General features: G+C 40.7%; 1 protein-coding gene across 3 annotated transcripts in view; it reads right to left on the bottom strand.

Annotated features, from left to right (window-relative positions):
- The window catches only part of LOC130606486 (contactin-4), a 341120-nt gene that overhangs the window by 95710 nt on the left and 226755 nt on the right, over positions 1–18655 (bottom strand). For all 3 annotated transcript variants that reach the window (XM_057422892.1, XM_057422890.1, XM_057422891.1), the window contains one exon: positions 9846–9941. In XM_057422892.1, the coding sequence (XP_057278875.1) occupies positions 9846–9941 (96 nt within the window). The remainder of the gene's footprint in view (positions 1–9845; positions 9942–18655) is intronic.

Raw genomic sequence — 18655 nt, 5'->3', positions numbered from 1 at the left:
AAACTTGAGCACAAACTGAATCAGCAGTTTTAGAGAAAGGATTATGCTAGATTAATTTTAATCTAATCCATTTCTATCTCCTGATAAGCTTTTTACTTCTTGCTTTTAATAATTTAAACAGTGACTGTGGCATAGTATAAAAAATAAATGATGGGAGATGCACTTCAAGGGGAAGTTACAACTCTCAATCACTTCTTACTTAAATAAGAGTTTCATATGCCTGATTTTATGTTTCATTTTTTGCTAACTGTATGTCATGGTTTAAACCCAGTCAGGTAACTCGTTCACTCACTCCTCCCTTTCTTTCCCTCCCCCTACTCCCGGAGGGACGGAGAGGAGAATCGAAAAGAATGCAACTCCCACGGGTTGAGATAAGAACAGTTTAGTAACTAAGGTATAACACAAATCACTACTGCTACCACTAATGATAATAATGATAAAGGAAATAACAAGGGAAGAGAATACAACACCTCACCACCAGCCGACCGATAACTCGCCCCCCCCCCCAGCCCGACCAAGCACCAACCGATACCTCCTCCAACCCCGCAGTCTCCCAGCCCTTCCAGCTAACTCCCAGTTACATCCTGGGCATGACGTGCTGTGGTATGGAATACCTCTTTGGTCAGTTTGGGTCAGGTGTCCTGTCTCTGCTTCCTCCTGGCTTCCCCTCCCCCCTGGCAGAGCATGAGGCTCACAAAGTCCTTGGCAAAACCAAAACATCCTTGTTATCAGCTCTGTTCCCGAGCCGAAAGTCAAAACACTGCACTGCACCAGCTACCAAGGAGGAGAAACATGACTGCTACTGCTGAACCCAGGACACTGTAATAATCTTCAATACCAGATGCAGAAGAATTATTCTTTCCCAGAGCCAGTGAGGAAGCCCCATGTTTGACGTGCCTGCTCTCTGTAATGTTACTATGGAAAAGAGATACTTCACGTGAATTTTGGGTGGTTGAGAAGATGATCTAAGCTGCCAGGCAGTTTAGATCTGGCTCCAGCTTTCAGGAGCATCACTAAACTTCTCATGAGGAGGAGCCTCGCCTTGCAGTTATGATGCAAGGCGCTAGGAACTGGCAGGTTTGGGGAAGTTGTTTTCTGGTTCTTGGCCTAAGTCCCTCAGAGGGTTACTGAGCTTATGATGTGGAAACCACTTTTAAAATGTTGGCACTTCTTTGGACATGGGAATTTGATGACTGCATGGGGACGTATGAGTGTTAGTCACTATTAGGAGAAAAAATCTGTAACAGATTGAGGTATTTTTCACGCTACACTGTTTTCTGTCCTCGTGGTCTTCTCCATCTCCTGCACATATTCAATATGCATGCTGCATCCTCTTCCAGTGAACGGTACCTAGACTAATTCTGATTGAATTTCACTTTTTCCCACTCCAGGAAAGATCTGTAAGATGCTGGGCTCCTGCTCGTGGGGAACACCAACCTACTGTGGCATTTTCCTGTTTGCTTAGACATCAAGCCTTCACTCCACCATTCCCTGCATCCTGAAAGTAGAACCATTCATGCACAACAATTTAACTCCTGCCCTGCAAACCAGAGAGGTCTGCAACTCCTGCTGGTGCTGTAGGTACCATGTCTGCCAACAGCAACCCCAGTGCCACTGTCACGTTCAAATATGCTGTAAACATGACTGACTACTGCTAATGCAAAATATTTCACCGACTCTTTCTTCTTTTTCTTTCCCAGCCCCAAGGGACAGTTTATGTGCTCATATTTTGACTCCAGCCTTTGGAGTGATCTATGAAAGGCTGCTCAATGACCTTGCAGTATTTTGACAAATAGTTGAACCAACCTGCAATCAGCTTAGGAGACTTTTTGCTTGGTTTCCTAGAGAAATGGAACTTTTAAAACCATGTTGCCCACCCATCTGTGAGATACTCCTCTCTAAATCAGCTTCTCATTAATTGGAACCCAATCTGACCAAGCAGCAAAGGCTTATGAAGACATTAAGATAGGAGAGAAGGAAGAGAAAAAGTATGTCTCAATAAGAAGGGAGGGGTGGTTTAGTACTCTGGCAAATCTGCTTAGCAAGAAGCAACTGCCCAGGTCTGGGTATAAGGGTTGTGCAACAGGTACATGCTTGGAAAGCTCTTGGGCAAACCACACTGGAAGAAAATGCAGGAAAATTAAGGCTGAGTATTAAGGACTGGGGACACCAGATGTTCCAAGTTATCTGTTATGGAAGAAATGTGGCTGGAGGAGCGCTCTCATACTAACAAATACAGAAAATTAACAGAACTTGTAGGATTCGACTTTCCATTCCTCTGAAGATTTCATATTTATGGGGAATGTGCTACAAGATCTGGTACCAAGAAGCTGATTTAACACATAAGGGAACATGTGTTTCAAGGCTTTTGCCTAAAGCCATTCTGAATTGGCCATCCAGCAGAAACGCTAGATGCATTCACTCAGCAGCATAAATGTTGCAGTGTAGGCAGAACAGGCTGATGCTGCCTGGACAGAATGAAATAATCCCCTGCTTTTAAGCAGATGTGAGGTGGAAATGTCCTTGGCCTCTCTGACTATGAGCTGTTTCTAGAGAAATTTCTTCCCATTCCATTACTGCTTTCAAAGTTGACTGTTTTCCACAGTTTTAACACAAACTTTGATTAAGGGAGAATATTACAAATGTTTGTTCCATTGTTAAAATGACAACTCTAAACATTTATTAATAATGTATTAATTCTTCATAAGTGCCAAATGAAAAGGCAGTGTGACAGTTTTCAAAGGAGAAACAAGTGTAAGGTTGCAGTACAGGATGGGGAGTAAACAGGCACAAATACTTGACAGAGAAACAACTACAACAGAGAAAATTCTGTTCCAAAGCACTCCCTGCTGAGCAGTGCTGCTCGGGGGTTGAAAACCCCACACACTGATCCTCTTGATGGTATGAAAATACCTGATAATTGCCTTTTCCCCTCTACGCTGTTCTGATTAGTTTTCCCAGTTTTTCTTTCCTTCCTCCTTATACTACGCGGGGCAGGGGGGGCTGTATGAGTATGAGAGAATACAAGATGTGATTTGTGTGATAGATTATTTACAAGACAAACCTATTAAACCATTCACCACATAACAGAGGCCATCAGCCATAGTTATAGCCAAAATGTTTTCAATGTTTCCAGCCCACAAAGTGCCCATCACTGCTTTTTTTTTGTTAAAAAAGAGAGAAAACCTGACCAGATGAGTAAGCACAGACTAATCATTTTTCTGCCAAGCACAGAAGTGGTCTCAGCACCACTGTAATCAGTAAAGTGCTTTCTGAAAACATGTCTGGTGTCTACACTTCACTACCTACCATACAGCATGAAAGGCTGAGATTGAGATGAAATCGGAATTGCCATCTCTTCTGTCAAATGCTAAAATTTAGTTAGTTCTACTTGATTAAGCTGTGCAACAGAACTAAAAGTTCTCCTAGCTTCTGGGAAATAAAAGGCAGGATAGAATGAGAAAACCTGAACACATCCATTATGTGAAAAGATGTGAGAATAATTCTCTGTCAACATTTCAGCTCACAGACACAGGCTCCATGGCTAGGTTCCCAACAGGAGTAATGGCATCAGATGGGAGTTACTTGAACAACTGAGATTTAATGAATCTCCTCCTCTTTGGGAAGATGGAATTTTACAAGTGCATTGAGAACATGGGCTCTGCAGAGGGACAGAAAGCTTATTTTTCTTTAACTCTTGTCTTTGCTCAGTCAAAGAGACAGCCCCCAGATACTCAGGAAGGTTGTCCACCTCCATAGCAAGGAGCAGAGGAGTGCGGGGAACTGAGGTTCAGGACTAGAAATTATGTTGGGAAGGTTCAGTTCCTGGGACACCAGGAACTTTGTTACAGGCCCTATGCAAGTGGGAACTCATGTACTGTAGAAGCATCAGCAGGTTTCCATTCGTACATCTAAGCATTTTGCCATCTACAAAAGCTATCGGCTAATTGCTTTCTTGCACAGATTACTGAGATAAATTATGAGGCATGAAAATAAACATGTTACAGATGTTAAAGGGGTGGTACGGGCTATGGACAGAGATTTCTCAGAATAAGACATACCTCTAACCTCTAGGGAACACAAAATTTAAATAATCAATTGAGAGATCACTTTCATCAGTTCTCTGTATACATTAATTTCTCACAGCAATTGGAAATCTCTAACTCCATAAGGTTTTCCCATGAGGGCAAGAAGGCAAATGTCATGAGAACACTGTGTATATAGCTCTTTCTAAAGATGAACCAAGAGAAAATCGGGGAGGGGGCAATAAAGGAAATCCTAAAAGACAAGGTCATTTATCTTCCCAAAGAAGGGAGGGGAAGTATTTACACACTTCTTTGTTCACATGCTTATGGGTGTGCTACTAGGCTGCCAAGTGAAACACGCACACCTTTCTAGGATTCTGGGATTTTTAAACTCTAGACTCACAATGAAAAACTGGGGATGTTAGAAGGTATTTGAAGACTGTAGTTGTTAAAATATTAACTAACCCTGCCCTGACTATCAAATAAATCTAGTAAAAGTGGCTGCTAAATCACTCAGTTCCCACAAACTTCAATTAAAAGAACTATTTGGCACAAGGAAATATTTTGGTTTTAAAACTTTGAGATAAAGTTAAAAGACAGTGACCTCCAAATACTTCCCAAGCATATCCCCTATGGAGCGCAACTTATATTCAGGGCCCTGAGAAACACAAGTGAGTGCGTGCTTTGGTTTTGTGGGCTTTTTTTTTTGTTTAAATTAAGTTTATCTTAACAACTAAATGTATCTTGCCAAATTTGATTAAAAATACTGGGAAAAAAAAGCAAACAAGTAAAGCTACTCTGTTTGCCCCTACACAGCTCCTCTTGAAAGGAAAGCATTTCACCAACAGCTTTACTGTTTTGTTTTGAAATGCTCCATGATTTCTAAATATATCTAAATGTAGTAAGAAGGCTTAAAAATACAACAGAATGAAACACTTTGAACAAAACAAAGGTTAGGGTTGGGTTTTTTGTTTTTTTTTGGTTTGTTTGTTTTGTTGTTGCTTTGTTTTTTCCCCCTTTTTTTCTCCCCATTTTGGCTAGCAATACCTTCCCCAAATTGATTACTCCTATAGCTCTACTGGAGAAAGACAGCAAATGGTATTGATCTAGTAGGGTTTTGAAAATGTAAAGCAATAGCGAATTATTTTATGGCATCTAAATTATAGAGCTCATACTAAGACATGCTGAGATACCTTAACTAGTCTCATCAAAAAGGTCATAAAAACTTTTTGATGCTCCCCCCATTTCCAACTTGTTAATGGGATTCAAATACTGGAGACTGTCCAGTTAACATTGTGGTATGGGCCAGCAGCTGTGATGGGGACCCTCATGTGCTGCAACAAAACTATTATCCAAATTTTAGCTATGCACATACTTTTGGGACCTTTGACTGTTGTCTCTTGTCCACTTCAACATCTACAGCCACTCATCATACTGTTACATGGCCCCGAATGACATGTTCCCACAGCAGTGTTCACTTTTACATTGTTTTGTCCATAGAGCTTCACAGGCAGAATTGTCCACACACAGCCATCATTAGGCTTTTGACTAAAAAAGCAGAGGAAATAATGAGGGAAAACCATTTATGTGCAGGGTAATTATGCTAACAGCACAGGTAGGTTTCTACTAGTTCTGATGCTGATTTAGTGCATGTAAGTGAACAAATGGGGAAGGCAAACAAAAAAGGAAAAGAACTGAAAACTCTTAACAGACAGGGCACCATAAATACAGCAGGACTGGCTTCGGGGGCTCAGGCATCTACTGCTCTAAGAGCAGAAAATACAACCGAAGCAAATGTCTGATTTGCATTTATTCTCGTTTTCAGTCCAGCAACTTCCCAAGCTCCAGATGAACATTTATTTTGCAAATTTCCAGGACTCAGCATGCATTTCATCATAGGAGGCAATCACATCATTATGCTGCTTAACAAAATGTAACACCAGAGCGCACTGACCTGACAAAATAGCGACTCCCTGCTGAAACCATGCTGCAAGAAATACACATTTCATTTTCATCTCAGGGGACCAGGGAGGAAGCCTAGATTCATATGCTGAATTTCCAACTCATATTAAACTAAAAATTGGGATAATACATGGCAATGCCCAAATTGTTCTGTGCAAGCTGTACAAGGCCCATTTTATGACGCTAAAAATACTTCTTAATCATTTGTTTTCCTTTTCAGGATGAATTTCTTGTAACATTTGAACAGTAGGAAGCCCTTGATTTGGCATCATTAAAACCAAGATAAAAAAAAGCAATCCTCAACAGCTAATATATGTAGGGCAACATAATTTCACTTTTAGCTGCCAGCTTTTTAAATATGGATGTTTCCAAGTAGCAAAGTATTACAGTGAAATACAGTTGAAAGGATAAAGGTCTGGATGAAGATGGACAGTTTTTTAATAAAATCCACAATTATTAAGACCAACACAACCAATGACACAACAGTGGACAGGAAATAATTCCCTTCTAATTTGGTATTTTCCTTTTCTCAAATCTATTCAGTTAAGGGGGTCTCTAAGAGTTGCCACTTGAGTCACCTGAAAATGGAGATGACGCTGGCACTGAGCCCTCCTCAGACACCTGGGAAGCCTTACCTATCAAGCAAAACTTCTCAACCCTCTGTCTCTGCCACCAGGTCCTAAGCTCTGTGCTCAGGAACTGGCCAGGATGTTTGTTTTTTTTCTCCAGGCTTCTACAAGTCTAGTGAATATTCTCACCATCAAAGCAACAGCTATTCTCAGATCAAACAGTTTTTCTTTTTTAAAATTATTATTTTTTTAAGATTTCATTTTCAATTCACATCAGAAACTAAATAATCACAACAGCAATGATCATGATGATAATAATAATAATAATAGTAATAATAATTTATCCTCCCCCCCAGCCTCAACAGTCCTGTGCTTCAGCAGTGGTCATTAATGTGGCCAGGCACTTTTTGCAAGGTTGATGAAGTTAGGTTTCTTGTCCTAATGAAATTCCAAAATAAGTAATTGCATTTTCTCTATCTTAACACCCCTCATACTTTCAATGAGATGTTCTATTTTTCACTTTTACCCTGAATGTTTTTTACTGTTGCACTACAATGTTAAATACTTGCAACGTAATATCCCAGCCGTGGCATACTGGGGTATTGGAAGGAACTGATCTCTACAGCTTTGCTTTGCAAACACTGCCTTGGGCCCTGGGGATGGCAGCTGCTCATGAACACGGCGGTTTCCTGACGTGCAGCTACTTCCCAGTGATATCTGATACTCTCTTACGAACCTCCATCTGCCCAGAGCTGGAACAGGAGATAGCTGTGGTAATTGTGCAGTGACTGCTAGAGACCAAATAGCTTCGATTACACTGGGAGACATGCAGTTCGCTAACGGAAACACGATGCACACGACTGAAAAGCATTAACTTTGCAGTTGCTTTTGAAACTTGCCCTTACTTCTAACCATAGGAGAAAGGAAAACTAAAAGAAAATACTGCCACGGAGAAGATTAATTCCTGCAGAACAAGGGTCTCAATCTGAATTAACTGGACCTATTTTGCCGTTCCATTAAACACTTTCAATCCAAACCAGAAAACAACCGGCACAACTCCAGACCTGCTTAATTACAAAATTGCACTAGTATCAATTTAAACTAATTGTGGATCTGGCTACAATTAAAATAATTTTCTAGCTGGAATAGAGCAGGTCATAGGTAGTGGTCACACAGGAAAGTCATCCCTCATCCGAATGATTGAGGGAAATAATTATCCTTGAGTTTTGTGCCTTTCTGGGAATAGAAACATGATTACCTCCCGGTCCCTGTAAGATGCTCTTTCATGCATACTGAACCCAAACAGGAAACAACACCAGCACTTTTCTGGAATGCTTTTGTGATCATCAGTACGTACACCAAAGCTTTCCCCTGAACAAATGTACCACAATTTCCTTCTTCCTGTTTGCATGAACCACTACCAGCCACCACATCTCCAGACAAAGATTTCTTACAGCAGAACAGAAAACTCTCCATAACCACAGAGCAAAGCTTTGCTAAGGAGACTAAGACAAATGCACACAATTCCACCTCGTCTCTGCATTGTCTGTGCAGTCCCTATGTCCCTCTTAGGAGATAGTAGCCTACTTGACTGGGCAGAAATGGGACGAAGCACTGCATGGCCCCCAGTGCCCGCAGTAGTGGGCTGTGTGGATGGGGTTAACTCTAAATGGAAAAGGGCACAAAACCTCCTGAGCTCTTCAGAGCAGTGCAGCTCAGTATCCAGCCACACAGCCCTCCCTGAGCTTGGCTGGTTGATACTATCCACCTTTGCACAGCACAATCAGTCTGGGATAGGATGAGGGCACGCACCGCTCTTCAGTCTCACGTTCAAGGCATTCAGATTTCAGAATCACAAAGCATTTCTGTTCCAAACCTCCTCACCTTTCTTCACTATGGAAATTAAGCTAAAAATGATGCTTCACCCACAGCACTGCAGACTGCAAATGAGTTCGTGGCTGACCCACAAGCAGTCTTCAGTGGTTTTTAACACCTAGCTTTGGCAGCTGCCTCATCAGATATGGCAATGAGATCCACCTGCAGGGGTCCATCTACCCAGACCAAAAGGCACATAATTTTAGGGAATATTTAACTCTATATCAGCCACTCTCATATAAGTTAGCTACTGTAGTAACGACTAGTTCTGTGGACTTGATATCACAGATTCAAGAACAGCTTTCATGTAATGAACATCAGAAAGCTGAGACACTGAATTTCTCATGATAATCTCCAGACCAAAAGGTGAGAGGGGCCCCAGCTGAATAAATTTACCAGCTGGTCAGATGAAAACAAAGAAGCTCCTCAAGCACTTGCTCCTATTTGACCCATAAACACTCAACACTATTGTCACCATCATTAAGTTCTAGACAGTTAAAACACTCCCTAACATCCACGGCTACCCCACTGCCTCTCTTCATTACCTATTGTAACTGGCTATAGGTAAATTTCACTTTGAATCTATTCTTTCCCTACCAAATTTTGCCTTTGCCACTGAGTTAACACTAGTTTCCTTAGTGCCATTAATTATTTATTTTTTGCCTGTCTGCTACTACAGCTTTTCTGTTTCTCCACCAAAGTCAGAAATCTACCTCTTTCAGAGGCAGAGATGCCAGTAACTGTCAAGACAGGTTATGTCCTTTTCTCAACAGTCTGTATTTCTGAACACTCAATGAGCTCTGAGTTACAGTTAGTACCTGTCTCTGTAATAATAATGGATTTTAATGTATCGCTGCCATAAAAACAGTAGGAAGAATATGTATTGCCATTCCAGAATTAAATCATATGAGACCTGGACGATTGCTAATGGATCCCAAGTACCCAGAAGGCAAAAGAGTGACAATGAGTGTTTGAAAAAAAACCCGAATAATAATGAAAAGATGATGCATAAAAGTGGCTCTGTCAGCAATCTTCAACCTTTTTGCAGAAGACACACCCAGGCCACATACAGAAAAGCTTCTGAAAATTGCACAAGATCTTGGCCTTATCTTCTGTATATGCATGCACTGCTTTATATTCTGTTTCAATCAGTTCATCTCCTAAGTACATACCCATAATGCAGTAAAATTTGTCTATTTCTCTGTATTTACACCAACTGGAGATCTCCCAGTGCGTTTAGTCAATACAAACCATTGTATGGGTTCAGCATGATCCATTCAGTCAGGCTAGCACTGCCATAGCCTTCTTTTTTTTTTAAGGTTTGCCCTTTTAAACTTCCCAGAACATATCCTGAGAATGAAAACCTTGCTTAAGGTCGCCAAGTGCTGGAAACAAGAGAAGGAACCCACTTTACCTCCAGAATGCGGTGGTGGTCCACACAGCAGCACCATGCCCTGGCCCTGGCGGACAGAGACAGTGCTTCTTGTTCTGGTTTTGAAGTTCTCAAGATCTGCGAAGAGAGAAAGAACTCGGTTAGAGGGAGTTTAACGTTTCTCCTCACGAGAAGTACAGAGGGTTAGTTAGAGTTCGCTGCACAACATAGAAACAAGGTGAACATCAGTTTGGGGGGTGGTTGGTGGGACCTGGGTGGAATGCAGGTCAGTGGGAAGGTGATGGGCACAGAAGCAGCAACAGGATGAGTAAATGTCTCTACAGGCTGCACAGCTGGTAAGGGGAAAAAAGTGCCGATTTACCTAGGGCAGAAGACACACCTAGAGAAAACTCCTGTAACACTGGTAAGAGTTTTGTTTTATGAATCTATGAAGAATTACTGCCTTAAACACTTCCGTTATAACCCAGTCTGTTTCCCTTTAGGAGGCTTGTTACTGACGCCCTTGCAACCCATGTGTAGAAACCCTTTCCCATAAGGAAGTCTCTTGTAACAACTCTATGTTAGCCACACAGTGTTTTAATTAAAGTCCTTCTTACACCTTTCTCTTTTTCCTCTCCTTCAGAGGCCATGCACTCCAAAAATGTAACTCCCTCTTTTCTCTCCTTGCACACTGAATTCAAGGAACTTGCTATTAAGTGATGAGGTGACTGTGAGCTGAGCAGTGGCACCAGGTATTGATCACCAGTGGCTGCTGCTCAGGAGCCCTAATACACTGAATCACTTTGGTAGCCTTTTAACAGCCCCTTGTATTTCAATTTTCTTTACTTTTTCTTTTTTTGCTTTCAGTGTAGCTGAGCCATGGTTTAGTGATTACAAACCTGTTGTCAGTGCAATTGGGAACCAGGGAAAACACACAGGTGATAAATATTTAACAGCAGGAAGAGTAGGGACATCATTATACAGTTACAAGGATGAAAAGCCTTGATTTTTATCCCCTCTTGAAAATGTTTTCTGGAAACACAGGCATGCATACTTAAAAAAAAAAAAAAAGTTAAAATTAGAAAATCAGAAGCACTGTTTTATTTTAGAAACCTTTTTCATGGACTCTTCCTGCTAAAGCCAAATTCAGGACAAAATCCAAGCAAAAAGGGAATGACAGTGGAAGTAGTGATAACAATTTGTTACAGTGCTAGTAATCATTGTGAGATTTCCAGTTTCCTTATGCTACATCATTCCCAGGATCTTCTTATATTATTTCAGCTTTTTCATTTGCATTTTAGTGGGTAAGTATCGTGGGGACTGAAACAACCTGCTGCACCACAGTGCGTTATTTATGAAGACAAAACTAGTCCAAACCTGCCTCCCTCCCACCCATCTTCTGCCCAACCCATGGACAGACACTGATGTCTGACCCTGTGAAGTGATGCTGCCTGCACTGGGTGCTAAGGCTGTTGCATTATCAAACCCTTTGGGCAAAATGGGTTCACACAGGAGGTTCAAAGCTACACTTGCAATTAAAAGCAGTCTAAATTTAACCTGGCTAGTAATTTAACAGCAGGTTGACTAATGTGAGCTGTTCGTTCAGACTCTGTGTAGGTACAAAGAAACAATAAAGCATGGAGTTTCCCAGCCTCAAGTCATAGTCTGGGCTTGCAGATTTGAGCAGGGTAATTTTCTCTGTCCTTCTGTATGTTTTGGCCTAGATAAAAACACAGAAGGAAAACAGAAGAAAACCCATTATCAGTGAAAAGAGAGATATAATTTTTCTGTCCTAAGTTCCATAAAAAAGGTGGAATGTACTTTTCAGGAACCCCTATTGCATTCCTCTGGCCACCTGTCAGTCCCATACACTTAAATATCTTTTGAATGCACACAGGCACAAGACTGGATTCCATCCTTACTGAGAACAGTTGCACAAGGAATAATAGCATGAAACCAAAATGATGCTTCAAGGAATAAATATGGTATTAGGAAATGTTTTTTACATTATTTCCAGTAAGCAAAAGAGTAAAGTAAAACTAAAACAAGTCTCAATGACCAAAGCAGATGCTTTCTGGACATGTATATATAAACATATATATGCACTACAAGGAAAATTGCAGAAGTATTTGTACGTATAAAATAATTTCTAATGGAAGATTCTTCATATATAGGTTTAGATGTTTATATCTTCATCCACTTCATCCTTTAGTTGACAGAACTAGTAAGTTATGCCATATGCATATACATACATAAAACATTTTAGAGTTTATAAAGAATTCACTTTTCAGGCCTGAATCCTAAAAAAGCGAGACACAGGTCTGCCACGGAACAGATCAAAGAAAAATTGCTTGAATTCTGAGCCTGTGTGTTTAAGCTTACTTACACAGTGCTCTGGGGAATTCTGTTAATTGCAGAGGAGAGAATGGGAAAGGGCTTTCATTACTAATAGTATGAAACAGCAACCTGCTTGGTGAGCCAGCAACTCTTGATTACAATAGTATGGAGAGAAAGTGCATAACTCAATACTTTAAACACAAATCTAGACCTCTGTTTAGTTTTGGTCATTTTTTTTAAGAAAGAAATGATGCTATTTGTTGACAAAACAGCTATATATTTATGACAAGAAAAGGAAAGAAGTGTCTGCTTGGGTGAACAAGTAGGAAATGATGAAGGAATGGTCAAAACCAATTGGAGACAGCAAACAAAGCAGAGCATTCATCACTGTCGCTTGTAGTGAAAACTATCAAGCTTTGGAAGTCAACTGTCTATTCTGAAAAGCCTCATGCATGTACTTAAAATCTGGCTCCAAGTAAAATAACGAGATTAAGATAATTATAAGAAAGGTGAATATCTCAAACTGATTGGGCTGATTATGCTCATGCATTCTGAAATCCACACTTTAGATTTATTTTTGCAATACCTAAATACTGACTTGAATTACCGGTATCATTAAGACTGTATTAGCAAGAAACTTCATCTAAACACCACCTTGCAATTTCCCAAGAAATTAGGAACAATATTAGTGTTGCTGAATGGTTACAAAGCATACAGATTAGTGATGCAGGTTCCAGAGGTTCCCCTCTGCTTTCACATGCTGTGCAAAGTGGACAAAAACCTTTCCTACAGAATTCTGCTCTAATGGGTGCAGAATGTTGCACTGAAATTTCCTACCGCTGAATTCCCCATACACGGAGGTGAAACCACTAGCTGAACAGAAGTTTTAACACACTTGCTGAAAACCACCCCACAGGATGCTTTAACACAGAAGAAGCACTCTAACATTTCTTTCCCCATGTTTATTATCTTCCTCCCAGGGAAACACAGCTTTCTAGTGCCTCTCTACTATCCCCAGAGAGTACATAAGAAATTATTTGTTTGACATTAAAAATATCAAAGGGACAGCAAAAGAAGAAGAAAAAATAACATTCAACACTGCAGAATGACTCTGAAATACAGCAGAAATGGTTCGGCTGTATGTCTCCCCTGATGAGAACATTAAGATTCAGTCCGCTTTGCGCCTAAGCCTAAAGACCCTCAGTTACATATGAATCATAGAATCACAGAATAGTTAGGGTTGGAAAAGACCTTAGGATCATCTAGTTCCAACCCCCCTGCCATGGGCAGGGACACCTCACACTAAACCAGGTCACCCAAGGCTCTGTCCAACCTGGTCTTGAACACTGCCAGGGATGGAGCATTCACAACTTCCCTGGGCAACCCGTTCCAGTGCCTCACCACCCTGACAGTAAAGAACTTCTTCCTTATATCCAATCTAAACTTCCCCTGTTTAAGTTTGAACCCATTACCCCTTGTCCTATCACTACAGTCCCTAAAGAATAGTCCCTCCCCAGCATCGCTATAGGCCCCCTTCAGATACTGGAAGGCTGCTATGAGGTCTCCATGCAGCCTTCTCTTCTCCAGGCTGAACAGCCCCAATTTTCTCAGCCTGTCTTCATACGGGAGGTGCTCCAGTCCCCTGATCATCCTTGCGGCCTCCTCTGGACTTGTTCCAACAGTTCCATGTCCTTCTTATGCTGAGGACACCAGAACTGCACACAATACTCCAGGTGAGGTCTCACGAGAGCAGAGTAGAGGGGCAGGATCACCTCCTTCGACCTGCTGGTCACGCTCCTTTTGATGCAGCCCAGGATACGGCTGGCTTTCTGGGCTGCAAGCTCACACTGAAGTTGGCTCATGTTCATTTTCTCATCAACCAGCACCCCCAAATCGTTCTCTGCAGGGCTCCTCTGAATCTCTTCCCTGCCCAACCTGTAGCTGTGCCTGGGATTGCTCCGACCCAGGTGTAGGACCTTGCACTTGTCATAGTATATATGAGAATTTTTGTTCTTATTTTCCAATCAGAAAAAAAACTAACAAACCCACAGGAATGCCAAATGACTTATTAAGCCAGGAAGCTCAATTATTTCTTGGCATGCTTACTGTTTTGGAAGAATGTGTGAAGCTGGACTATCATATCTCCCCATTTCCCTTGATACAAGATCTCTTTCCACTGGAAATTGCACCTGAGCAGAACTAGATGAACTTAGAAATGTGAGGTGTGCAGATATCCAGCTGCTGGACCTGCCACTGTGCCCAAGCAGAGGACCGCCACGACACAGCACGGCTATTCAGCATGTGCTGAACAGGGCTGGCCTCTACCCATATTTTTCTCACTGCAATGTATTTTACCTTTTCTTATTTCCTACTCCTTCTGGTGACATTTCAGTTTTGTGAGGGAGGAAGTGACAGCCTCGAACAGGTCAGAACTTTCTCAAACAGGAGTGAGAAATCTCTGGTTTACATGCAGAAGCACTGTCATGAGGAGACGGTGCCACCCCTTGAAGTCTTTGTTAATCCAGTGGAGGATATAGCAAAACCAGTGGTACAAAGCTGAAGTCATGGAAATGGAGATGAGAAATTCAGCTTACTACAAATAATGATGATCAGCTGCTGGAATAAAGCACCACAGAGAGCAGTAGGTTCAGTATCCTTAATGACTGGAGATCAAGACCCCATTTCTAGAACACGTACAAACACTAACTAGGCTTTAATGACACAGAAGCAGCCAGGTTCAGTTAGAGTTAAACGGTGGCCAATATGGCCAGTGATGGGGGTACTGCACCTACCTAGCCTTCAGATGCATGAAATACTGGTAAGGAGGAAGGGGCCTGGAAGCCAGTGTGAATGCATGGGGGCCTGATGCCTACGAACAGACCTGAAGGCCCCAGAGGTTTGCTCCTTGGGACCTGGCAATACAGTATATATAAAATCTGAAAATAATCACATAATGATTAATAATTAAAGTACCCCATGGTGTACTAAATACCTCATAACAGAAATAAAGGACCTGGACATTATAGTGAAATGCAATGAGCACTTGTAAATAGAAGGCAGAGAACAAGACAGAGCAAAACAATGCCTGTAAGTGATAAATTCATCAAGTTTTAGCATGCAGGCATCTTTGTGACTTAATTAAAGATTTTAGGTTGTGAATTGCTTCAATTACAATGATCTATCATTACACAGATCAAAAAAGAAAGGAGCTTTTATTTCAATAAAAATATTTATACCTGAAATAAACCAAACATGACAAGAACTGAGGACTGCTTAAAGGAATAGAAACCACTTGTCAGAGCCAGGATCCCAGCCTGACTTTTATTGAAAGTGTATCTGTTCAACAGCTCAGGGATTTATGGCACTGGGCAGTACCTGATCATGAAAAGATAATGTTGATCAAAAAGGAAACAACACAGCATAGCACACACAAGAAGGATGTAAACTTAACCTAGCTAATCAAAGCATCATACATCTGCATGAGAAATCCTAGGTCACTCGCATCAATAACTTGCAGATGAGGCTTTTATTTTAAATGTGTGATTTCAAGTAATCAAGATCAGATATTTGTAAGACTGTTTGGAAAATAACACAGGTGTACAGTAGTTTTTGTCCTATTTAACTTGGACATTCTCTATTTAGAAAGGAATTGTAAAAATTGATTAAGAGAAACCATTGAGGAAGAAAATATTAACACATTTAATATTAAATATTTAATATTAAATAGTTAATATTAACACATTTAATATTAAAATATTTCCCATTCTGGAGGTCCTGGCAAAGCCTATTGGGAGCATGCAACACTAAATCAATGACTCCACTGAAAACAGAAACATATTGTACAAGCTCCAGTAACTCCATCATTGCGTGAGGACACAATTAGTAATGTTTTCAGACCAAGGAGGTGTATGACAGGAAGGTTTAACAAGAATGCAGGCAGGTTATCATGATTAACAGTTATTTAGCCTTCATTTAATGAATAAGGATGCTACTTAAACCGCTTCACCTCCACAGTATTGATTCTAAATCAAAGTTATCAGATCCATATGAGTATAAAGCTGCATGTATTTAACCTGTGAAAAATACATTCATTTGTACCACTGACACCACTGTACTAGTGACTGCATGACTTCGGAAAAATTACTGAAGTTCTCTGTGACAAAGTTTGCAAATCTCCAAGGAAGAGCACTTAAACCATCTCTCTCGAAAGATGCTTAATTAGCTAATATTTGCACAAAACCTTGACATCTGGTGCTGAAATGCTCTAGAGTGCAATATGCTGTTAGCACACGCACACTAACACCCACTCTTTAATATGAACTTGAATGTCTTTTCTTGCATTAATAGATTTTCCTGTAGCCTCCGTTAAAACTCTGCCTTAATATTTAGTGATAGAACTTGTGCAGGTACTGTTAGGTGATGCCAGTTTGATACAAATGCTTATTCCTCAAAAATGCTCAAAAGCCCAGAAGGTGCCAGCAGCAGCTGCCAACCCTACTAGCTTTGCAGTCTGGGTAGGGTATTGCGTTGAGCAACATTCTTCCAAATGTGGCTTAATAAAAGCTTAAACTATCTGAAATGATCCAAAGTCCCTTAAGACTGGATAGTTTGTCTCAGTAAATGGCATATGGAAATTCTAATCAAAAACATATGGCTTTTCACAGTAACCATTATCCAACTTTGGCTAGAGTAATGAAACATTTCCTCAAGTTTTATGTACAAAAAAATCAGTCTTTATAGCAAAGAAGATTCAATTATAAGCAGAATAAAAGAGCTGTATCCTTTTAGCCTTTACTAGAACCTACTTGGGTTTGTACTTTATTTATGAAACCTGGTAATCCTTTTTCTAAGTGACCACTAAATAAGTTCTGGACATCAAAGTTTGTTCTTTTGAAGAAACATTTCACAGATTACATTGAAACATGAGCAAGCAAACAAGATCGTATCAGCTCACTTTGCTGCAAGTTCCCACTGGTGAGGGCAGTACAGTATTTGACCTCTGCTTTTTGTATTTATACCCGATTTGTATTCAGCTTCACTGACCCTTCTGTTGTTAAGACCTCTACCCAAGCAGAGTGGTTATGGTGCATGTACACGAGGCCCCCTTGGTTCGCATTGTTGGCTGCAACAAGGAAATAACTCAGCTGCTGGTTTCCACCATGCCCTGGAAAGCAGACCGAAACCACGAGGCTTCCCTCGGGAGGCTGCATGTCTCAGGTCATCAATGATTTGACAAAGAGATCCCTACTTTCAATGAAAGCTAAGCTCTGTTTTGCCTGCCTTTGTTTGCAAGAGGGTTTCCACGGTTTGCCTTTATTTTTTTAATGAGTGGCATATTTTTAGAAACCAAAATGCTTTCGTAATTACACTGGTTCTGAAATTAAGAGAGGACTCTCTATGCAAAAGGGCTATTTTAGAACTATTAAACAAAGCCAAAAATACTATAGAAAATTACATGAATAGTAAATGATTCAAGTTGTTGGTGACAGGTGTCTGTGTGTCTTTTGGAAAGCCAATTTATGTGACTATATCATGTAGAAGAAAGCACTGCTGTACGTTGCCTTGAATGGCACACTGTCAAAAACTCATACAGCCTTAGTAAACCCTTTGTCACTACATTTAAGGTTGGGTTTTTTTTCCTAACGATTAGAAAAGCAGTGTCACTGCTGTTTTTACATATTAATCTTGTTTAACTCATATGAAACTATTTCTCCTTCTACTATATTCTATAAAAACCATACATACATCAATCAGTTCTTTATGCATCACTGAATTTTCATTACCAAAAGAAAACAGGACTAATATTCAGGCTTAGAGGGAAAAAAAAAGTTAGTGGCTTTTACGCTGCTATATTTTACTTAAAGTCTATCTCTAGAGACTTTTGTAAAGCAAATCTGATAACACATCAGTGATACTGCTTTACTGAGTTGATTGCAAGTAGCTATCAAAGCATAATACCTGTATATTTATATGTCTATCTGTATCTTAAATGGATCATTATTCCTACAGAGTGACAGAGGATGTATATGCTTGAAGGAAAACCAAGCAATTGTAACACGGGATCCCAAGAACACAACTACAAGGTAAGTGCAGAGGTCTTGCTGGTGCAGCCACAGGATGGAAATAGATGGCTAAGGGTAGAATTCTGCAGGTCCTCCTCACAAAAGGAACACAACCCAGGACTGAGCAAAAGTTGGTTTGGCTGGAATAGAGTGAACCATGAGCAGGAACACTACATATACAAAACACATATGGTAAATCTCAGATGTAATAGAAATAGAAATGAATGAAGAAAAAGCAGGTAGTACAGCAGTAGTAGCAAATACATAAAAATATCAAGTCAGTCCCAGCCAGGGGAAAGACACCCCAGGCTCCCCCCCACCTCATCATGCTCTCCTAACAAAGCACCTCTGAGGCAGTAAGGGGTTGTAACTGCCTCCTCCTGGGAAGGGTGACACAACCCAGCTTACATCCAGGAGGAGCACAGGAAAAGAAAAGGGTGGATGACACCCACG

Source organism: Pezoporus wallicus, unplaced genomic scaffold, assembly GCF_028554395.1.
Source record: "Pezoporus wallicus isolate ANWC-B61680 ecotype Strahan unplaced genomic scaffold, APGP_CSIRO_Pwel_v1 contig_7073, whole genome shotgun sequence".
Classification (NCBI taxonomy): Eukaryota; Metazoa; Chordata; class Aves; order Psittaciformes; family Psittacidae; genus Pezoporus; species Pezoporus wallicus.
The sequence above is the reverse complement of the archived record's forward strand: the minus strand, read 5'-3'. Positions and strand labels throughout refer to the sequence as shown.